The sequence below is a fragment of the Anabas testudineus genome, chromosome 2, assembly GCF_900324465.2.
Source record: "Anabas testudineus chromosome 2, fAnaTes1.2, whole genome shotgun sequence".
Lineage (NCBI taxonomy): Eukaryota > Metazoa > Chordata > Actinopteri > Anabantiformes > Anabantidae > Anabas > Anabas testudineus.
This window is the reverse complement of record NC_046611.1, coordinates 17,753,879-17,772,836: the sequence shown is the minus strand read 5'-3', so window position 1 is coordinate 17,772,836 and position 18,958 is coordinate 17,753,879. Positions and strand designations below refer to the sequence as shown.

General features: G+C 42.4%; 1 protein-coding gene across 1 annotated transcript in view; it reads left to right on the top strand.

The window, feature by feature from the left end:
- The window catches only part of LOC113164544 (cadherin-6), a 51,682-nt gene that overhangs the window by 27,783 nt on the left and 4,941 nt on the right, over positions 1 to 18,958 (top strand). Inside the window, exons 3-11 of the mRNA XM_026363886.1 lie at positions 137 to 431; positions 2,755 to 2,874; positions 6,024 to 6,191; positions 8,297 to 8,484; positions 12,622 to 12,875; positions 16,243 to 16,379; positions 17,345 to 17,466; positions 18,314 to 18,431; positions 18,653 to 18,904. Of these exons, the coding sequence (XP_026219671.1) occupies positions 137 to 431; positions 2,755 to 2,874; positions 6,024 to 6,191; positions 8,297 to 8,484; positions 12,622 to 12,875; positions 16,243 to 16,379; positions 17,345 to 17,466; positions 18,314 to 18,431; positions 18,653 to 18,904 (1,654 nt within the window). The remainder of the gene's footprint in view (positions 1 to 136; positions 432 to 2,754; positions 2,875 to 6,023; positions 6,192 to 8,296; positions 8,485 to 12,621; positions 12,876 to 16,242; positions 16,380 to 17,344; positions 17,467 to 18,313; positions 18,432 to 18,652; positions 18,905 to 18,958) is intronic.

Sequence of the window (18,958 nt, the reverse complement as noted above, 5' to 3'; positions counted from 1 at the left end):
GTTGTGCTACAACAATTAGCAATAGAAAGCAGCAAAGTGGAAATTTATTAAAATGAAAATGCCACAAACTGTTGCTTGAAATTGCTGTTGCAGGGGTCCAAATGATATCATCCTGTGTTTTCTTTTTTCCCTACAGCTTCATTCAGATTCGGACAGAGGAGATGGAAGCGTGAGGTACGTCCTCACAGGGGAAGGAGCAGGGACGCTCTTCAAGATAGACGAGAAGTCAGGAGACATCCACGCCACCAAGAGGCTGGACAGAGAGGAGAAGGCCTACTACATCCTCCACGCCAAAGCCGTCAACCGCTTCACCAGCGAGGCGCTGGAGGGAGAGTCCGAATTCATCATCAAGATCCATGACATCAACGACAACGAGCCGCGGTTCACCAAGGATCCGTACATGGCCAGAGTCCCTGAGATGTCAGATATTGGTAAGTAACTGCCGACCTGATGCAGTCTTTGAGATGGGGTTGAAATAGAAAGTGCACCTTGACTTAATATTGTAAAGTATTGCAAACATAAAAATAGGAATATGATATGAATCTCAACCATATTGTCCTACCCTACTCTGTATTTTGGTGCATTTGCTATTGTCATTATAGGGTATGTTGCAATGCAGCTTATTAAATCTAAAGTGGTGAAACTGATCAAAGAAAATTTAGCAAAAAATCTTATTAACTAGAGTCTTATTCTTTCTTATGAGTCTTTTTAAGCCTCCCACACCCATTCTCCGCACAGCCCTCCTCTTCTGAGACTGAGTGAACACATAATGACAAAAAAAATCAATAAAGAATAACGATAATTACATAAAAATAAACAAATAATAAGGGAATAAATAAGCTGGTAATAATTGCACTTTTGTGAATGTGTACAGCGGGCAAAGAGAACTGCGTTTAGTGTGCAAAACCATATTTACTGATCTTAAAACAGACGATGATTAAGCATTTACACAAATGAAAGTGTGTTCATATGTGTGCGAGGAGCTGGATTAAAAGGTTTGGGAGTCAAATAGGATAGAGACGTTACATAAAATGCCAGCCTTACTGGATCAATGGGACTTCATCAATCATAATAATGATGTCGACTCAACAAAGAGGGTCCCACTAATTAAATGAGAAAGACTAGGAGCTGTTTTATGACCAGAGAATAAAATAAGTAAAGCATCTCTGTGACAGCAACAGCACTGTCACAGATAATCGTTTAAATACAGTATTGTATCTTATTAAGTATTTAATTTAATTACCAGTATTGTCAGCAACAAATAATTGGGGATTCTATTTCTGGAGAGCCGGCATCGTTGGCTGTTTTTGTGTTATCATTTGTTCTCGTCATTCTGCACCAAATAAACTTTAATTCACTGTGCACTTTCTGGCTCGAACTCTCAAAGTCTGAAAGCGCATAGTGGACTCATGAATATAGATAAACGATAGAAAAAGGATCCTAATCAATACCTGCATGAAAACATGAAGTGAACTGTTGTGCTGCTGCTGCGGTGGTGCTTCTGGGGCTGAGGGACATTGGTCTTGCAGCCCAGACATGTGACAGAGTTGTCACTTGGTTCAGCAACCCCAAGAGAGAGGCCGGCACTTATCTAAGGGCAGCATGAGTGCCCATGGCAACAACCGAGGTGTGATGTCAGCGCTTGGCAGAGCATGTGTTCTCGAGTGACTGCGTCAAGACACTGGCCCTTTAAATATGACATACACTTTGAGTTTTATTATAGTCTTTTCTCGTGGACTCTCAGTCAGGGATGACTTTGATGCTCCTCTTCTTTGACAACTGAATGATTACAGTCGAGATAATTTAGTCCCTCTGCACAAAAACTGTGATTATTTCTGACTTGTTTGTCAGAAAATTCTTTTCTCAAAAGCTCGAAGTCGGGATGACTGAATGAGATGGCTGATGTGGATCAGTGATATTTTCTAAAAGCCGCCATGTCAGGAAAGCCTCTGTGAGTCTAATTCCCTAGTTAAAGGTATTAGTGATCAGGGTTCGGTGAACTTGCTCAGGAATCCTCCCGAACTGTCACTTACACCAAATCGGACAACCGTGGTCTTTCTCTCTCTGCTTTCTGGTCCAGTTTTTTTTCTCCGCAGCATCCTTGATCCTTGAAAGGAATGAAACTTCGCTCGCACTCACATATCTCAACTGACATCAAATTAGTGAAGTTTCATGGGGTCGTCATCCCATTGTATTGCACAATTCTATATTTATACCACTTTGCCATTAAATATTTCTACTCAATTAATTTTCTTCTGCATGTAATGAGGCAACACTTGGCCCCGCAAGGCGCCATTTGGGAGGTAGCACTTGGCTAACCGTTTCCCTTTGTTCTACTGAAATAGGGCTTCAGCCTCTCTGGAAGAGAAAATGGATCACAGTCGTTCTCCTGCTATCAGATATTTGGCTTCTTAGACTCTCCAGATCTGTGGATACACTAATAGGTTTCTTGGGGTTTGCAAAGAGCTACAATCGGTGCTGCTTGTATGCTTAGAGAGATATACTTAGAAAAATACATTAGGACTTATCGATTGCCCCAAAAATCAATCATGTATAAGGGTATAAGTGGCTGAAGAACAAAGATTGGTTTGCGTAATGCAAAGGGACAGAAATGATCACTCACAGTCTGCATGATTAAAAGAGGATCCGACACCTCATCAGAAGGTGCATCAGCTTAACCAATTATCCAGCAGGCAATTTTCAGCAGTATTGAAGAGTTGATCTAAATCATTGCCATGAATCTTCTTCCTCCAGGCACATCGGTAATTCAGGTGACGGCCATAGATGCGGATGATGCCACGTACGGGAACAGCGCCAGGGTGGTGTACAGCATCCTGGAGGGGCAACCGTACTTCTCCGTGGACCCAGAAACTGGTCAGTGTCGAGTTGCACGTAAAAAATCCGCCTAAAAATGTTACAAAGTACAGCTGCATGTGGTGCACTGTGTATTCCTGCCTCCATTTTGTTTTTAATTTCTCTTGGACATGTTGCAGGTTCACATCAACAAAACTTTAGTTCTGTGTTGTCAGTACAGTAGAATGATTTTCTAGAAATGATTGTGTGTATGTAGAACAAATAATCTTAACTTAAACAAAACTAATCTAGTTGTGAATGTCGGTTTTAAGATACACATCATATATTAATGAAAACATATATGGGATTTTTTTCAGTGTTGAGATGAACTCTTTTAGCAGAAACGTGTCTAAAAGATCAAAGATCGAGATTTTGATGTCAGTGGTGCAGAATTAAAAGGATATAGGCTTCATCATTTTGCTCCAAAATGTTAACACTTATTCAAGGAGAAATCTGACATAGAAAAGGTGTGTAAAAATCCTCCTCCACTGGATGAAAATGTTCTTACCTGTTACTGATTTTGGACTCTCCACCTACATATGTAACCCAACAAGCTTACATCTTGTATCTATCGGTGGCCATTCTGGGAAATATAACAAATCGTTAAGTGAAGCAGACATAGCAGAGGCAAGCTGGGCTTTACCAGGAAAGGAAATTAAAACAATTTATCACTAAATAGCTCCTGGAATGCAGGAAATTTCCCTTTAACTGAACCAAAAATAACAACACGTCTGCCTTCTCTCGCAGGCTGACGGGCGAGGGGGATTTGTAGTCGAGAGTGACAAATCACCAACCCCAAAATCTAGCCGCTTGCTAGTTTTAATCATTAATGTGCGCTTTGGAACACATCCCGCTCGTGTCTTTTTTGCTTAAACAAAAGGGAAACGACAAAAGAAGCCATTTGCAGATTAGTGGAGGGATTAACAGTAATATGGTTTATCCCACGTGGTGTGTAAGCTGACATTCCCTCTTACACAAAGACATGCCTGGACATCACATTATAAGCGGGATTTGTTTCTCCTCTCCTCCTCTCCGTGTGTGTGTGTATTGCAGTCATTAAGCAATAACAAAGGTAGACAGAGATGTAGGGCGTGCGGGATGCTGTTTTCTAAAGCTGCTACGCTGTTTCCCGCTTCCTATCCTGCAACGATTCTCCGCTGTTCTCTAACCAGTTTGTCGTCCACGAGATGAATTGCACTTCGTTAAGAGCAAAAAACAAAACGAGAAGTAGCATTGTGCCCATGTTTCGTTTTTGCCACGTTCTGTATGTGAGGAAGAAAAGAGCAAGTTGGAGGGCCTTTTGAACAGCGTAGGCCGGAGTGATCTGAGCCTGAGTGATGCGCCACATCAGCCTCTCCCGTTCCCTTATTGTTTGATATGCAATGAATCATCTACTCAGACACTTTGTCAAGGCAGTTTATTTAGGGTGAAATTTATTTTTTTTCATCTTTATTCTCCCACTCCACTATGTCTTTCTGTTCTCCTCCACCACCACCACCACCACCTCCCCTTCCTCACCTGCTTCTCTTTTATGAGGCTTCAAATTCAAACGCGTTACAGCAGACAGGGTTTAAAACGGGCTCTGATGGGAGATGGAGCACACCTTTTGAATATGCTGCCAATTACCGCTTCACTCGGTCTCTGTCCTGACTCCAAACTAGAGATCTAACGTGTCAGAGTGGAGAAGTAAGCAACTGCACGGCACTTGAAAGGCCGAACATTAACAGAGTCTTAATTCCAAAGAGAGGATAAATGATGCCGAATGGATTTTGGATGCAAATGCTACACTTAGAGAATTAAAGGACTACGCCTGTGGTTTTGGTAGATTGGCCCTTTGGTCCACTTACCAGTTAAATCGTGAGAACACAGACAACCAGAACATGCTCCTGGGTGGCTGCTGAGCTCCAGGCTGCATATACTGAGCAAGAGCACTGACCTTGCAGTAATAAAAGGTTCTTAGTGGTTTAATTATGTGGCCTGTAGATGCATAAATCTAAAAAAAATAATAAAAAGAAACGTCATCAATTCTCTACTGATGACGCAGGCGTGCTTATTTTTAGAAGTGTTTCAGGTGGCCACCGTGACTTTTGGATGTACGCCGTCCACCTGTGGAAACTGTTCATTAGTTTTATGTCATATGGCAGGTTGATTTTATGAAGGTTGAACACAGATCTGCCTGACTTGCAGAATTTAAACGATGAATCATCACTGAGCGTAAGAGCTTTACTGTACACACTAGGTGCTACAGTAGTAGTACACAGTTTTATTGCTAGAGCCCCAGATCCCAAACACAAAGATAAAGCAGTTTGTGATGATATAAAACAGAGAAAAGCAGCAAATATTCACAACTGAGACACAGTACCTGCTGGTTGGCTTTTAAATCAGTTGCCAGTTATTCTTCTGTCGAGTGACAGAATTGGTTAATTGCATCACTTTGTGCTTTTCATGCTTTTTTATGTTGCTCATATCGTACATTGATTCTCCTCAGTTACAGCACTTGTTGTTACGCTCTTGACATCTTATGGCTGGAATATAAGAAGCATTTTTGTTAGTTCTGGTGTGAAGATGAATCTGATAGAATCTAAAGTAATTTAGAGCTGGATTAACCAACATAATATAGAGAATGACCTTCAAAACTAGCTCTACGTTGTAAAATAACTAATATACTGCATCACTGAAAGTCATCAGTTTTTACAGAATGATACCTTGACTTTGAAAAAGGAGCAGGTTTAAACTGATATTTTAGTTCCCACATACTCAAAAGTTTGCCGCTCTAAAATGACTCTCTTTGGTGATTGGTTGAAGGGTCAACAGGGTCACAGGGTCCTCTTGTGCTGAGCACTCCTCATAAAATGCTTTCAGTTATAGAAAGTGAAGAGAGAAATGGGCAAACGAGCAGCTGAATATGCACCAGAAGTGGTTAAACGATTCAGTTTTTTTACGCTGCAAATGGGGTTTTTTTTTCTCAGTTTGCCCGATTTCACCGTTTTCCAATTACTGATAGATTTGTTTTTCACGTAATAAAATAACACATAATGAAATAAGAAGAGAAGGTAATGAGTCTTTTGAGTCCACAGATTGCCAAACAATTTAACAAAATAAACTTGAATCAATTGAATGGACGCTCTTTCCCAAAGAATTGTAAATCTGTGTTTTGTTTTTTTCTTTAGGCCTGATCAAGACAGCTCTGCCTGGTATGGATAGAGAAGTGAAGGAAAACTACCAGGTTGTGATCCAGGCTAAAGACATGGCCGGACAGATGGGCGGCCTTTCGGGAACCACGACAGTCAGCATCACCCTCTCCGACGTGAATGACAACCCGCCACGCTTCACCAAGAGTGAGTACATACAGTGACCAATCCTCAGTCCATGAAAACCACTTGTCAGTGTGAGCCGGTGCCAGACAGGCAGCCCCCATCTGGTGTCAGTTTCAAAATGAATTTGGATTATTGCAGGGAGCTCTGGGTTTTGTGCGACTACAGCGGGCCTCTTAAAGGCAGCGAATAATTAAATATAGAGCCATATGACAGAGCGAAGGGTCCTGCAAAGTGCATCAGATCAGCCCTGTAATCCCTATTAAATGAAGAGAGTACATTCACTGGGTTTTATCTCCCCTACTCTTCCCTTCCCTTTGTCTATCTCCCACTATTAAGTCTTTCTCCTGCTGCTTTTTACTCCATAAAACCAATGTTCTCAATTTAGTGCTCAAACTCTCCTTGGTGCGTTTTTTTTGTCTCTTGTCTCTTTTTTTTTTACCCTCCCACTCATCAGTCATCAATCCTTCCTCTCTACTCCCGTCTTACTCTCTTTCAGCCTCACACATTGTCTCCGTTTCTTCTCTCAACCTCCCCCCCTCTCCCGCCCCTTTCTCCCGCGCTTCCTCTCGTGTATCTGGCAAGCCGGCGACGGCAGCCAGATCAAATTGACAGATTACTGGTGTCGTCGTGTTTCCCCCTCAGTAACAGGAAGCTCAGATCGTACAGTAGGCGACGCATGCGCACGGGCCGCGAACGCAAAGCAACCAGCACACAACCGCAGAACACCCGCCGTCCCCTCATTTATCACTGCTCCCTCCCACCGGCTTCAGGGATGGAGCAGGGGGGAGACGGACGCTGTCATCTCAGCTTTGCCAGCAGTGAATGAACAGTGAGCGGAGGGAGGGAGATGGATACGACAGGGATGGAGGAGGTGACAGGAGGGGAAGATAGAGGAAGAGTACAGAGAGACAGCTTGTGATAGAGGGAGGGGGGAGAGACAGACACAGGGTTAGATTGAAAGAGGGAGAAAGAGGAAGAGATATTGTAATGGGACACCCAGAGGAGGTAGAGTGTCAGGAAGCGATATCATTGTTGTCTGCCGGAGTGATGCCTCTTCTTTTCCACCCAATGCTAAATACCTGTTAGCCTAGGGAAACCTCCTCACGGTGCGTCGCTTTCAGAGAATGTGTGTGTGTGTGTGTTTGCATGTGTGTACGCGCGTGCACGAAGGCGAAGTGTCAGCGTCACAGAGACCTGCCGACTCAGGCGTTGCCAAAACAGTGTCAGCATGTTTTATTAGTGTGTCAGTGCTGTTTGTCTCCGCAGGCTGTGTGTATATCACGCCCGCTCCCTCCTGCAGTCCAGCTATTTATTTAAGCATACAAGATGCAGCCGTGGCCGCCGAGGCCGACAGGCAGCCATCAATTTCTCCACCTCAAACCGAGAAGTCATCTTTCAAAATTTAAAAAAAAAAAAAAAAAAGAGAGAAGAAATTAATTTATGCTAGGCAAATTGGCCCAGAATTTATGTTACATCCTAAACTTCAAGTAGTGTGTCAATACCGCTTGTAGCAAATTAAGTGAAAGGCCAAATGTCTGTTTGGAAATGAAAAATGTTTTAGCGCATATGAAATGTCTGCTCCACAGCTGATCTACAAATGTTGCAGCACTAAATCTCCCACTCAGCTTCTGCTTTTCACACACTCGGCTCCCCGGCTGGCTCTTATACTGCTGCTCTCTGATTGGCTCTGACTCACTCTCTCCCTGACCTGCTCTCTTGAATTCTTGCTCTCTGACTCACCCACTTATAGTCTTTCTTTTTTCACTAACAGGGTCATAAAAAAATTCTCAGGCTAATACACTCGTTGGGTGTCGGGGGCTGTGTAGTTTTGCTTTCGGCCTCTAGATCCTCTGTGTTTTTGTAAATTAATCTCGGGCTGTGTTTTAGCGTGTTACTGTTTCTGGATTAGCCTTTCAGTTTTGGTAAGATCAGCACTGGTTCACCAACATCAACTGCATCTTTGTACAAAACACTGGACATAAAAAGGAATAAAAAGGAAAAGAAACCTTGATTTTTTTTGGCCCTGCTCATGCACTCAATCTGTCCCCCACCCACAAACATCTTGACAATGTTGCTCTGACCAATTCTTTTCATCAAATCACAATGATCATATTATTTCCCTGCAGCTCTCTATGAGTTCAGAGTGCCCGAGACCCGGGAGCTCGGGTCTGAGGTGGGAGTGATCCGGGCCTTGGACGCTGACATAGGGGAGAATGCAGAGATGGACTACAGGATCACTGGGAGCGACGGGCCTGGGATGTTCGATATCATCACCAATAGGACCACGCAGGAGGGTGTCATCGTGCTGAGAAAGGTCAGGGACTCTCTGTTGTTGTTGTGTTGCGGGATGTGGTGTAGAGTAGCTTCCACTGGGGGTTTGTTCTTTTCTTGCCTTACAACAGTTTCCATTAGATTTTCTCACTAAAATTTCCCTAAACAGTGTGTCCTCTTAGTGAGAGAGAGTGAGTAGATAGAAATATCCACATGCTTATAACATGTATTACTGCAGCAAGCAACAGTGAGTGCTTTGTAACTTTTGAAGCCCTGGGCTTCACCTGTCAGGCTGCCTGATTGGAAGAGCCTGTCGAGACCTCATGCTGCCTCAGAGGAAGCCCTGAAGGTCCAAACAAGGAAAAACACACCAGTATGTTCATTGTGTGTTTTCCAAGGAAAAAAACAACATTTTTATTTACAATAAAAACTTGTTTCCTGCATGTCCGATGGAACAGATACGCTTCTATTTTAATCGATATATCCATCTTCACAGGCTGCGTAACAGCTCGTGTTTAGCTCGTGCCCAGTGCTGTGCTTAAATGAATCCTGTGTAGACGACAGCTGACTGTAGCTGCTGCTGCTGCTGCTGCTGCTTCGCTAATGTGCTGCAGGACGTGCAGACATGTTAACGTGTGCCAGAATTGAACAAGACATCAAGATGAGACATTAATCTTATAATCTTTAAGATTTTAGCCATGCGGCCAGATGTATAAACCACATATAAACTGGTATGTATGTGTGCGCTCCTCACACAAACTTCAGACCCACGCATATGCACAGATCCCCACAGGCAGCACGAATAAAATGATAAGGAGAACTTAAATATAATATGAGATGTAATCCTATATTACAACACTGTTAAAGTGTTTTTTGTCAGTAATCCCTATTGTCATATTATTTTAAAATCTACACTCTTCAACCAATGGACTTTATCTTTTATTTGCAGCCATTGTTTCTCTGTTGGCGACCTTTTGATTTGAAACTGTGAAGTAGTTGGAATGGTAAAAGGAACTTTGTATAGTCTGTGTTTATATCATCTTAGTGTTGAATGTACACTGCGTTTCATCTAGGCCTCGCTTGATTTGGTGGCGTGAGTGGTTGCTAGTTGTGTCAGCCGCCTGGAACAGCCAGCGTCCTTTATGCCATGAACAACTGTGATCTGATTTCTCCCTGCACACGGCAAAGTTGTTTTTCACACAACAGCAGTGCAGGAGCTGGAGGTGTGCAGGCAACACTGTGACACTGCTCTTGACATATTAATATTTAAAACTGATCTGCTGCCAAGAAAACATCCAGTAAATGACAGTTATCTTGTTTAATGGACACATTTTTGATGAACACTCTAACATTGATGACAAATACAGCTAACTGCAGGAGAAAATGTAGGGGGGTATGTACCAGCAGAAACTTAATCCAGCTGTGACATGGTGTAAAGAGGGTCAAACAGTAACTCTGAATCAAGTTCATGCATCATTTCCTGTGAATCCCTCATGTGGGTGAAAGCAATTTCAATCCTGTGCGGGAATGGCAGACCCCGCCACCAACACTACAAAGATGCAATTACAGAATGTAAATATTGAAGAAAATGAAACATGCGCTTTGCTTTTATGAAGGAATAATATGTTTAAAGGAGAGTTTCCTGTTTTTGGAAACATGTAAATAGAACATTATCTACAGTTATATGCGCCTTATCTTTGTTAATGAAACTAATGAGGGATTTTAAGTAAAGGTGTTGTTTGCTTGATTGATAGAAATACATGAGGAAAATAGCTTCCACATACAGTAGTTTTAGTTTCGCTTGTCTTTTGGAAGTTAGGAATCGTTGACCTCATTCTGTCGGCCAAACCCGTCACGTCACACCTCTCGTATTAACAACAAGGAGGAAACAACACAACGAGCTGCATTCGATAAAGAAAACACTTTTTTATTTCCATATGCCCTCACAGCCAGAAGATGGATGGAGGAGTTATTAGAGTTCAGCTTACTCTTGCCCACACTCCCAGTACATGTGTTTTGAGTGAGGTTCATTCTTCCTCTGAGCTGAGACCAAAGCAGAAATATTGATGCTCAGTATGGATCGCAGCATTCAGCGGTGTGCTGTGGTCTGTTTCTGATGTATTCAACAGAATCTGGCAGTTGCCTTATCAAGCGCCCTCTCTGCAGCCTTCGATCGATGGCTTCCATCATGCCATCATTAAGTGGAAGATGACATAATTGCCTTTTGTAGCCGCGGCGGTGCTGTAGTGAATGTGGTGTGCGGGTGGAGTGTGTGTGGGGAGTGAACGTGCCCTAATTCTGAACCTACTAATTAAATGGGCTTGTCAAGTGGGAATGTGTCCCATCTCTGCTTGTGCGGGTCCTTTCCAAGCAACATATTGCTCCCGCTGACGTGCGGTCTCCCCTCTGCCTTAACACCAAACGACTAAAAATCAATGACTCATATTTTATTGTTATTCATGTCTTGAGAAAAGAGCTCATTCTATCCCATCTGGATTTTTCAAGCTTTCATTGGCTGTTTCCAATGGTCGCGGACCAAGCATTCTTTCATATGTACAGTAGGCAGCCTGCAAGCAACATAAAAGCAAAAAAACATACTGCTTAAATGCAAAATGAATGAAAACACCAGCCGTCAGGCGGGAATCAGCCTACTAATCGTGCTGCACTCTTTATAGATTGTAAGATGTACGGTAAGATCAGTGTAGGGTAGATATAGGATTATAGGGGCTCGTGCATAATAACGACTAAGCTGCTTTTTTTTTTAGGCAAACGTATAAAATGAAAGCTCGATTTATATCATGCTTTGCTGTTATTGTCCATTCAAAGTGAATGAAATACTTAAAATTAGTGCTGCACAATTAATCGCAATCATGATGTCAGTCTGTACAATTATCAAGTTTAGGCTGTGATTTATTTGAATATCTGCTGGATGTGGTCCTACCAAATTAAAATGTTTTTGAAAGAAAATTTAATGTCAGACTTCTCCAGAAAGACCTCTGCTGGTCACAAGCTCAGAAACATGCAGTTAAATAAAGAATAAATTAATAAATTAAAACATATAATGATAATACTGTTGTTAATGAGATCAAAAGTGCAATATTGTCCACAATAATAGGAGTACGATTTATCACCAATTCATGTCCTACAAAAAATTAAAAACAAAGTAGTGATGTGCAGCAGAGGCATCCTTCAACAGAATACCAGCTCTTTTAAATACTTTTAAATTCATCCTTATTAATAGATAAAACTTTAGAAATGTGTAAAGCCTTGATACAACTTTACAAATCCAAAAAGCACACTTTTTTTTTCTGCAGTACAATTTGTGTTTTCCATCATAAAGTCAAATGAAACACCTCGCCAAAGTCTGACGCACGAAAACCAAAAGATTTTCTTTCGCCTATATACTAATCTGATATACTGATCTCTTCATTTAACAAGAAAAACAAAACCAAAATGAACAGATGTCACCCAGCAAACACTGGGAGCCAACGGTGATTGATTGTTTCACAGAAATGCAGGAATGAGATCAGGAAATCACGTTGGAAAGCACAAACATCAAAGGAGTTGATTGAAAATGTGTCACGCCTGTGTCTGGCTAAACAAAAAGACAGGAAGAAAATGTATATACGTAATGTTTCATTTTACAGTCATACCTGGAACAAAGCATAATGCTGCATGTTTAAAGTAACAACACTAGCTGATCAGACATTTATGAGCCATGTTGGTGTGAATTAAAGCAGCCATGTTGTCGCATTAGATTTCCACTAAAATGCCACGTCGGTCACATTATTCAGGATGTGGCAGCAGTTAGAGGAAGGCCTTTACATGTCCAAACGAGCACGAGTCTGATCTGTGCAGCAGCTCATGTGTGCCCATCAGCAGTCTTGTTAGTGTCCTTGAAGAAGACACTGAGCCCCTTCACAGGCGCTCATTAGAAGATGCTCTGGAAAAAGACAGTCAGTTTAATGAATAAAATCCCAACCTTTGACGTGAAATTAAATGTGGCAGGATGCTCCGAATGGAGATTAGCTTTCCCCAGAATCAACAGCTGAACGTGCAGCTGCATACAAATGTTTGAAAGTAAATATTAAGCAAAATAAAACCTCACAGATAAAGGAAACAATGTGAACGTGAAGTTATGGCTTCTTCATCATCATCGTTCTCTCTCTTTGCTCTGCAGCCTTTGGACTTTGAGAAGAAACGTCAGTACAGTCTCCGCGTCCAGGTGGAAAACGTCCACATCAACCCTCGCTTCTTCTCCGTGGGCCCCTTCAGGGACGAGGCCACCATCAAGATCGTCGTGGAGGATGTGGACGAGCCGCCGGTGTTCGAGCGCGCCAGCTACGTGATGGAGGTCAAAGAAGACGCAGCTAAGAACACCGTCATCGGCTCCGTCAGTGCGTCTGATCCCGACGACAAAAGCAGTCTCGTCAGGTACTAAACACTAAAAACACATTTTTTAAAAACACTTTATCGCAGCCATAGGTTTCCATTAATTTGTGTATAAATTATATATAAAAAACCTGAAAACTAGGATGGATCAATGGTAAAATCTATTGTGGTCCTCACATTGGCTGCTAAACACAGAAATGTAACAAAATCTATTGAAACAACTTAGTTCAGCCACATAGAAAATTCTGCATGTTTTCCATTAAATGAGAGTAATGGCAGCGGGGTGTCAGACTGCACCTCTGACACCGCCTCAAAGACTTTTTCATTTTTATGATGTACTAAGGGAGTTGGCTCTCAAGGTTGAAGTTCCACCACTTTATTGCAGGTGTCAAATACGATATCATTCTCTTTTATCGCCCATCATCAAGGAGGTAGCTACCCTGTGGCATTTAGAGCAACGCAGTGGAGGAAGAGGGCTGGGAAGCCTGGGGGCTGCTTGGCATGAGGAAGTCACAGAGACGGTTATCTTTATTAGCTCGTACAGCTCGCCACCGCAGACGCAGACAGGTGCACAAGGCAGGTACGCCTGCATATGGACCACAGGCTTATGCGGGCGCACTTGAATGTAAAGCTTCAGCTGATATGTCACAGTGAAGGACAGTCAAAGTCAACCAGTGCCACTATGATCGACGTTAACCCCTGATGTAATGTATCCTCTGCCGTTGAACACACGCAGCCCACGTTTGTACACTGAAGTGTCCATTAGGGTAGTTTGCAGAGATTAAACTTGGCTAAATTTGACTGCGTCTTCTGGGCTTTTCAATCCGTCCCTGTCAGCCGGCGCGGACAGGATGTTCTTAAAGTCCCTTAAACTGTGCCGAGAAAAGAAATGTGAACACTGACGATTCCATGACAAATGACAATTTATAACTGCTGATGAAAGTCATCTGCAAAAAGAAAAGGTACTTGAGGTGAGATTTTGTCAGCTGGGCTAAGGTTGGTTGAAAGGTTTCAGTCGGCTAGGTTCCATGTAACTGCATTTCATCAGCATTTGAAGGCATGAAGTGAAACAATTAGTTGATTAATCAATTAGTAGATCTTTTAGTGAATAATATTGTTATTATTAAATGTTTATACAAGAAAATACAGTGAATAAATGACATCACTGCAGCTGCAATTTAACCAGAGTTTGGACAACAATGACATGTAACTTACACGTCTTTCCTCTTTTAAGCCTTGATCCATTTTTAGCTCAGGTCAAACTAGACACCTTGCTCCACAAATCCCCAAATCAATACTGGATGCCCACTGACTCTTGTCCTTAAAGGATGTCTTGTGGAAACACTGTGGCGCGCCGGTCAGCTTGTGTAGGGAGGAAAGAGGATCACTAACATTTCTGTAACCCTCCACGTCCTTCTGCCTGGCCTTCCATCCAGCCAGCTGCCTGCCTGCTGAGAGCAGCACTTTGGATGCCCGGTCAGGACGAGGCGCACTGTTATCTCTGTGACATTAATCAGGGGAAGGGTTAGGCCCAGCCAGCTGAATTATTGGAAATATTAGAAAAGCAATTAGTAAAGCCCACGGCCGACGCAGATTTAACGAGGTTAGAGTTACTGTCGCGCCGGGCGAGGTGACAGGAGCGGAGGAGAGGCAGGCAGAGATGAGGAGGGAGAGTTTAGATAAAGACGCTAAAATAGTTGATGCAGGAGGAGGCAGGGGGGTGGCAGCAGTGAGGTGGGGGAGGATCTGCAGAGAGAGGAGAGCTGCGCGGTGGTGCATTGAAAGCTCCGGTTCATAGTCTCCCCTTAGGGGTCTCCTTCCTCTTACGCCGGCCCTACTGATGCCTGCTACTCCATTAATCACACTGATGTATCACAGTAGTCTGGGAAGCAGAGAAAAACAACACGACTGGATAACCTGTTGGCTCTCGTGTGTGTGTGTGTGTGTGTGTGTGTGTGTGTGTGTGTGTGTGTGTGGGACTGCAGAGACACTTGCATAAATTTGTCATGACCACAAAACAGACTTTTGAAGAGGGTTAGTGCAAGAAACAAAGTCTACCGTAGTATATTAAAGAATGAGTTCACCCACAAGACTAAAATCCAGTATTTTACTCTAGTTGTTAACAGCACACATCATTTTGGCTTCGTGTGCCACAGTGTCTCTGATGTTTCTGATGTCTGTCTGCTTAACATGTTACTAACTTTTTCAACTTGTCACATATTGCTACCAATGAAATTTAAAAATGAATTCCTCATTCTCTCCCGTGGCACTATGAAAGCACCAGCATTTAAAGAAATTGAACGTGATTATTTGAAAAGGTCATCACAGTTTGAGAGAGGATTCTGCATCTGATATGATTTGCACAGCAAGCATTTTGTGGAAGTACCAGGGTAATTCAATTGAGTGGAAGCAGAAAAGCAGCGCGGTCCGTTTCTGATCGGAGGCGAAACTCTCAGTCGGAGTACTTATATGTTGGAATTCAGTGTGAAAGTGGAGCGGAAATGAGCTGCTAATTTTCACAGGATGTCACAACATTGTGAAAAGTGTGATATATATTTCTCTTCAGTCTGAAATCATGAGGTGAGATGGCGAGAACGACGTCCTCTCCAGGTTTGAATGCAGGTGGTGTGCAGGCGGTACTTTACATGTGGATCACAATTACAACAGAGGTGAAGGTCTGCTGCGATGTCACTGCTTAATACAAAAGCAATGAAACATTGAAACCTGTTGACAGTGAAGTTTGTGCATTATCTAAAGTTACAAGGGAATTGTTAGAGCTTGATTTGCTTTATTTGCCTCCATAGCACTATTTTAAACATCAGAGAGGCGACTTTATCCAAACCCACGCACACAAACCAGAAATCATCTGTGTAGTGTGGTAACGCACAGGTTAATTGAGACAATAGGTGTTTTTTTTTTCTGTGTGATTTGTATAGACTGAACCTTTAAACTAAAGTCTGAACATGTTTAGAGGCTGTTCATTAACTCGTGGAGTTTGGCTCATTTGTGCAGGTGAAAAACATTTTCTGTTTTTTTTTCTCCCTCTCAACAAAGTTGGCCTTTCTTCTGAGGGCAAACCACTGCGAGGATTGATGCTAAAATTAATCTTAGCGTGTTCTTCTCCGGCGTGACTAACAAAGAAAGGAAATAATGGCAGAGTGCACACAAATCCAACCTGCTTTATTCAAACTTGTTTGGAGTCGCTCCTGCCTGCTTTAAATCCTCCAACCGCACAGAACCGTCCATTTAACCAGGACTCGCCTGTAAATGTGACCATTTCCACACTGGTTCACACCTGAGCAGCTCTGTAAAGGTGACTCTACTCTGTGTCCCTCACCCGGGGAACACAACACACTTCCACATCAGCCTGACTGCACAAGTTTAGAAGGCCTGTGTGTGTTTTGTGCAGGTACTCTATTGATCGGCGGACAGACATGGACAGAGTGTTCAACATCCATGCAGGTAACGGGTCAGTGTTCATCCTCAGGGAGCTGGATAGAGAAGAGTACGCCTGGCACAACATTTCCGTCATCGCCACAGAGTTCAGTAAGTGCAGCAAACATTTCTGTTAACCCACTTCCTCGTATTTTGCCAGCTAAATTGAATTTTTTGAATTGACGCTAACCTCTCAATTTTTTTTGCTGAAGATAAAAAAGGGGTTTATACAGTATGGGAAGTAGACGTATCCAGATCACATATTATTGGCTGTTGTTGGTGTTTGTGTCCAACCCTGAGTAGCATTCAGACGGCCCCCGAAGTGGCAGGGCTCCTGTTCGTCTGTGCCGTCAGTAGAGATATTTGAAAATGGGCTAATTTAATCAGATTTCAGTAATTATTTTATTTTTATTTGAACTTGTCACTGAAACTCAACACTTCCTGCAGAGAGACGCCGCATAAAAAGCCTTCCGCAAGCTGAAAGGGCATCGTCTCTCACCTTTATTAGGTTTAAATGTGGATCAGGAAGTGATTAGCCTCATTAACAGTAGCTCAGCAGCAAACAAACAAACCAACAAACAAACAAAAAAAAAAAAACAGCAAAAAGAAGACAATGGGATTAATAACGTTAAAAAAAAAAAAAGCTGCTCATTAATCAGCTGCTCAAACTCTGAACAGATGATTAGTGAGTGTATCATCACTGTTACACAGATGAAATGAGAGCTGTGGAAATGCACTACGTTTTAAACCGATCCTTTATTTATTCATGCACGGCATTATTTAAATAATGGCTCTGGTTTAAAACTGTTGCCAGTTTTGATTTGTTTTAATGAGTCCCTAATATTCAGTTTGAGTAATCAAAAACCATCCAGATGTGTGTGGATACTAATTAAACATATACACTGTGTAATTGTATTTCTTTTATTGTGGTATTTGTATCCAGCTTGTTCTCAATGGCACATACAAGTTGTTTACCTGCTAATAAGGCTAAAAGCTACAGACGCTCTACACATGCACTGTGGTGGCTTAATTGAGTATTAATGTAAATTCACTGTGTCCACCTTTGTATTTCCCAGACAACCCGCGACAGATCAGTCGCGTGCCCGTTTACATCAGAGTGCTGGACGTCAACGACAACGCTCCAACATTCGCCACCAATTATGAGACGTTTGTGTGCGAGAACGCTAAGGCTAATCAGGTTGGTACTACTGCAGACAAAGCAGTAGCCATGGTTCCACCCTGTGAGGATTATCTGTCCACTTCCAGTCCAGTATGTGGTTAGAGGACATCACACAGATGATGGATGGACTCAAATCCCAGAATAACTGCAGTTTTAAAATGGTTTCCACCTCAAAATGAATCTAAGGATGAAGGTCTCAAGAACAAATGCAGTTAAAAACATGCTCAGTTCAAAAAGAAACTGCTGCGTTGTAGACTGTGTTTCCTCTAATAGCGAAACACAACATCAGCATCTCACAGTCGGCTTTTCAGCTCCTCCAGTTTCCCCTAAAATGCTGTGACACAGACTCTCACAGTCTTCAGTTTCAGCTTTTCTATCACTTGTCAAATTCCAGCTCACACTCAGATCTGAACCAAATGTTTTCATCTACACTCTATCGGGGTTCACAGAAATTGTGATGAACCAAGTCTAGGCTTGTACGGTGTCAGTGCATCGACAGTGTAATCTGTTACATACTGGAGCTCAGCTAATAGTGCTGGTAGAAGTACTCGGGTCATTTACGTGAATAAAAGTAGAGAGAAAAACAAATACACAGGAAAATCCTGCATGTTAGCATTACAAGAATATATTAATTAAAAAATCAAGGGTACTCAGTATTTGTAAATATATTTATTACTGCTGGTTGTATTTACTTTATCATAAGTAACATTATTATGCGTCGACTAACATGTATTGACCACAGGCTTAGACGTATTTATATAGTAAATAAAATCATCATGGTCAGTAGTAGGTGCTGAGAGTTGTTTTATTAATAGTTAATAGTTAGTTTACTTGTTCCTCACTAGTTTCTTGTTTCTCGTTTCAGAGGATACAAACCGTGAGCGCCACAGATCCTGATGAGCCTCTTGGAGGACACAGGTTTTTCTTCAGTCTTGCACAGGAGGCTGCTGGGAAGGCGAACTTTTCTGTCCGTGATAACAAAGGTAATACACTGTTGGTTTAGGTTTTAATGTCAATCTTCTGTACATTGTACCTACAAAGAACTTTTGTTGAACTTGATGATCCTGTACAAACGATTCTGTAGTTTGTCTTTTGTTCCAAGCAGAGATTCAGAGACCAAATGAAGTTTCTAGTAGAGTTTATTAAGATATTTGTTCTGGGTTATCGATCTCTGCATAGTAACTTGATATTCTGCTGTTTTCAGACAACACGGCCTGGATATTAACACGCAGGAATAGCTACAACAGTCTACAGATGAGCGTCTACCACGTGCCTGTGGTCATTTCTGATGGAGAGTTCCCTATGCAAAGCAGCACCAACACGCTGACCATCAGAGTGTGTACGTGTGACCGCGAGGGCAACATGAAGCTGTGCAACGCCGAGGCGTACACAGCAAGGGCAGGACTCAGCACAGGAGCGTTGGTGGCCATCCTGCTTTGTGTCATCATTTTACTCAGTGAGTAGTGGCTGCAAGAAAACCACCCAAAATGCACCTCAATCTCCCAAACGT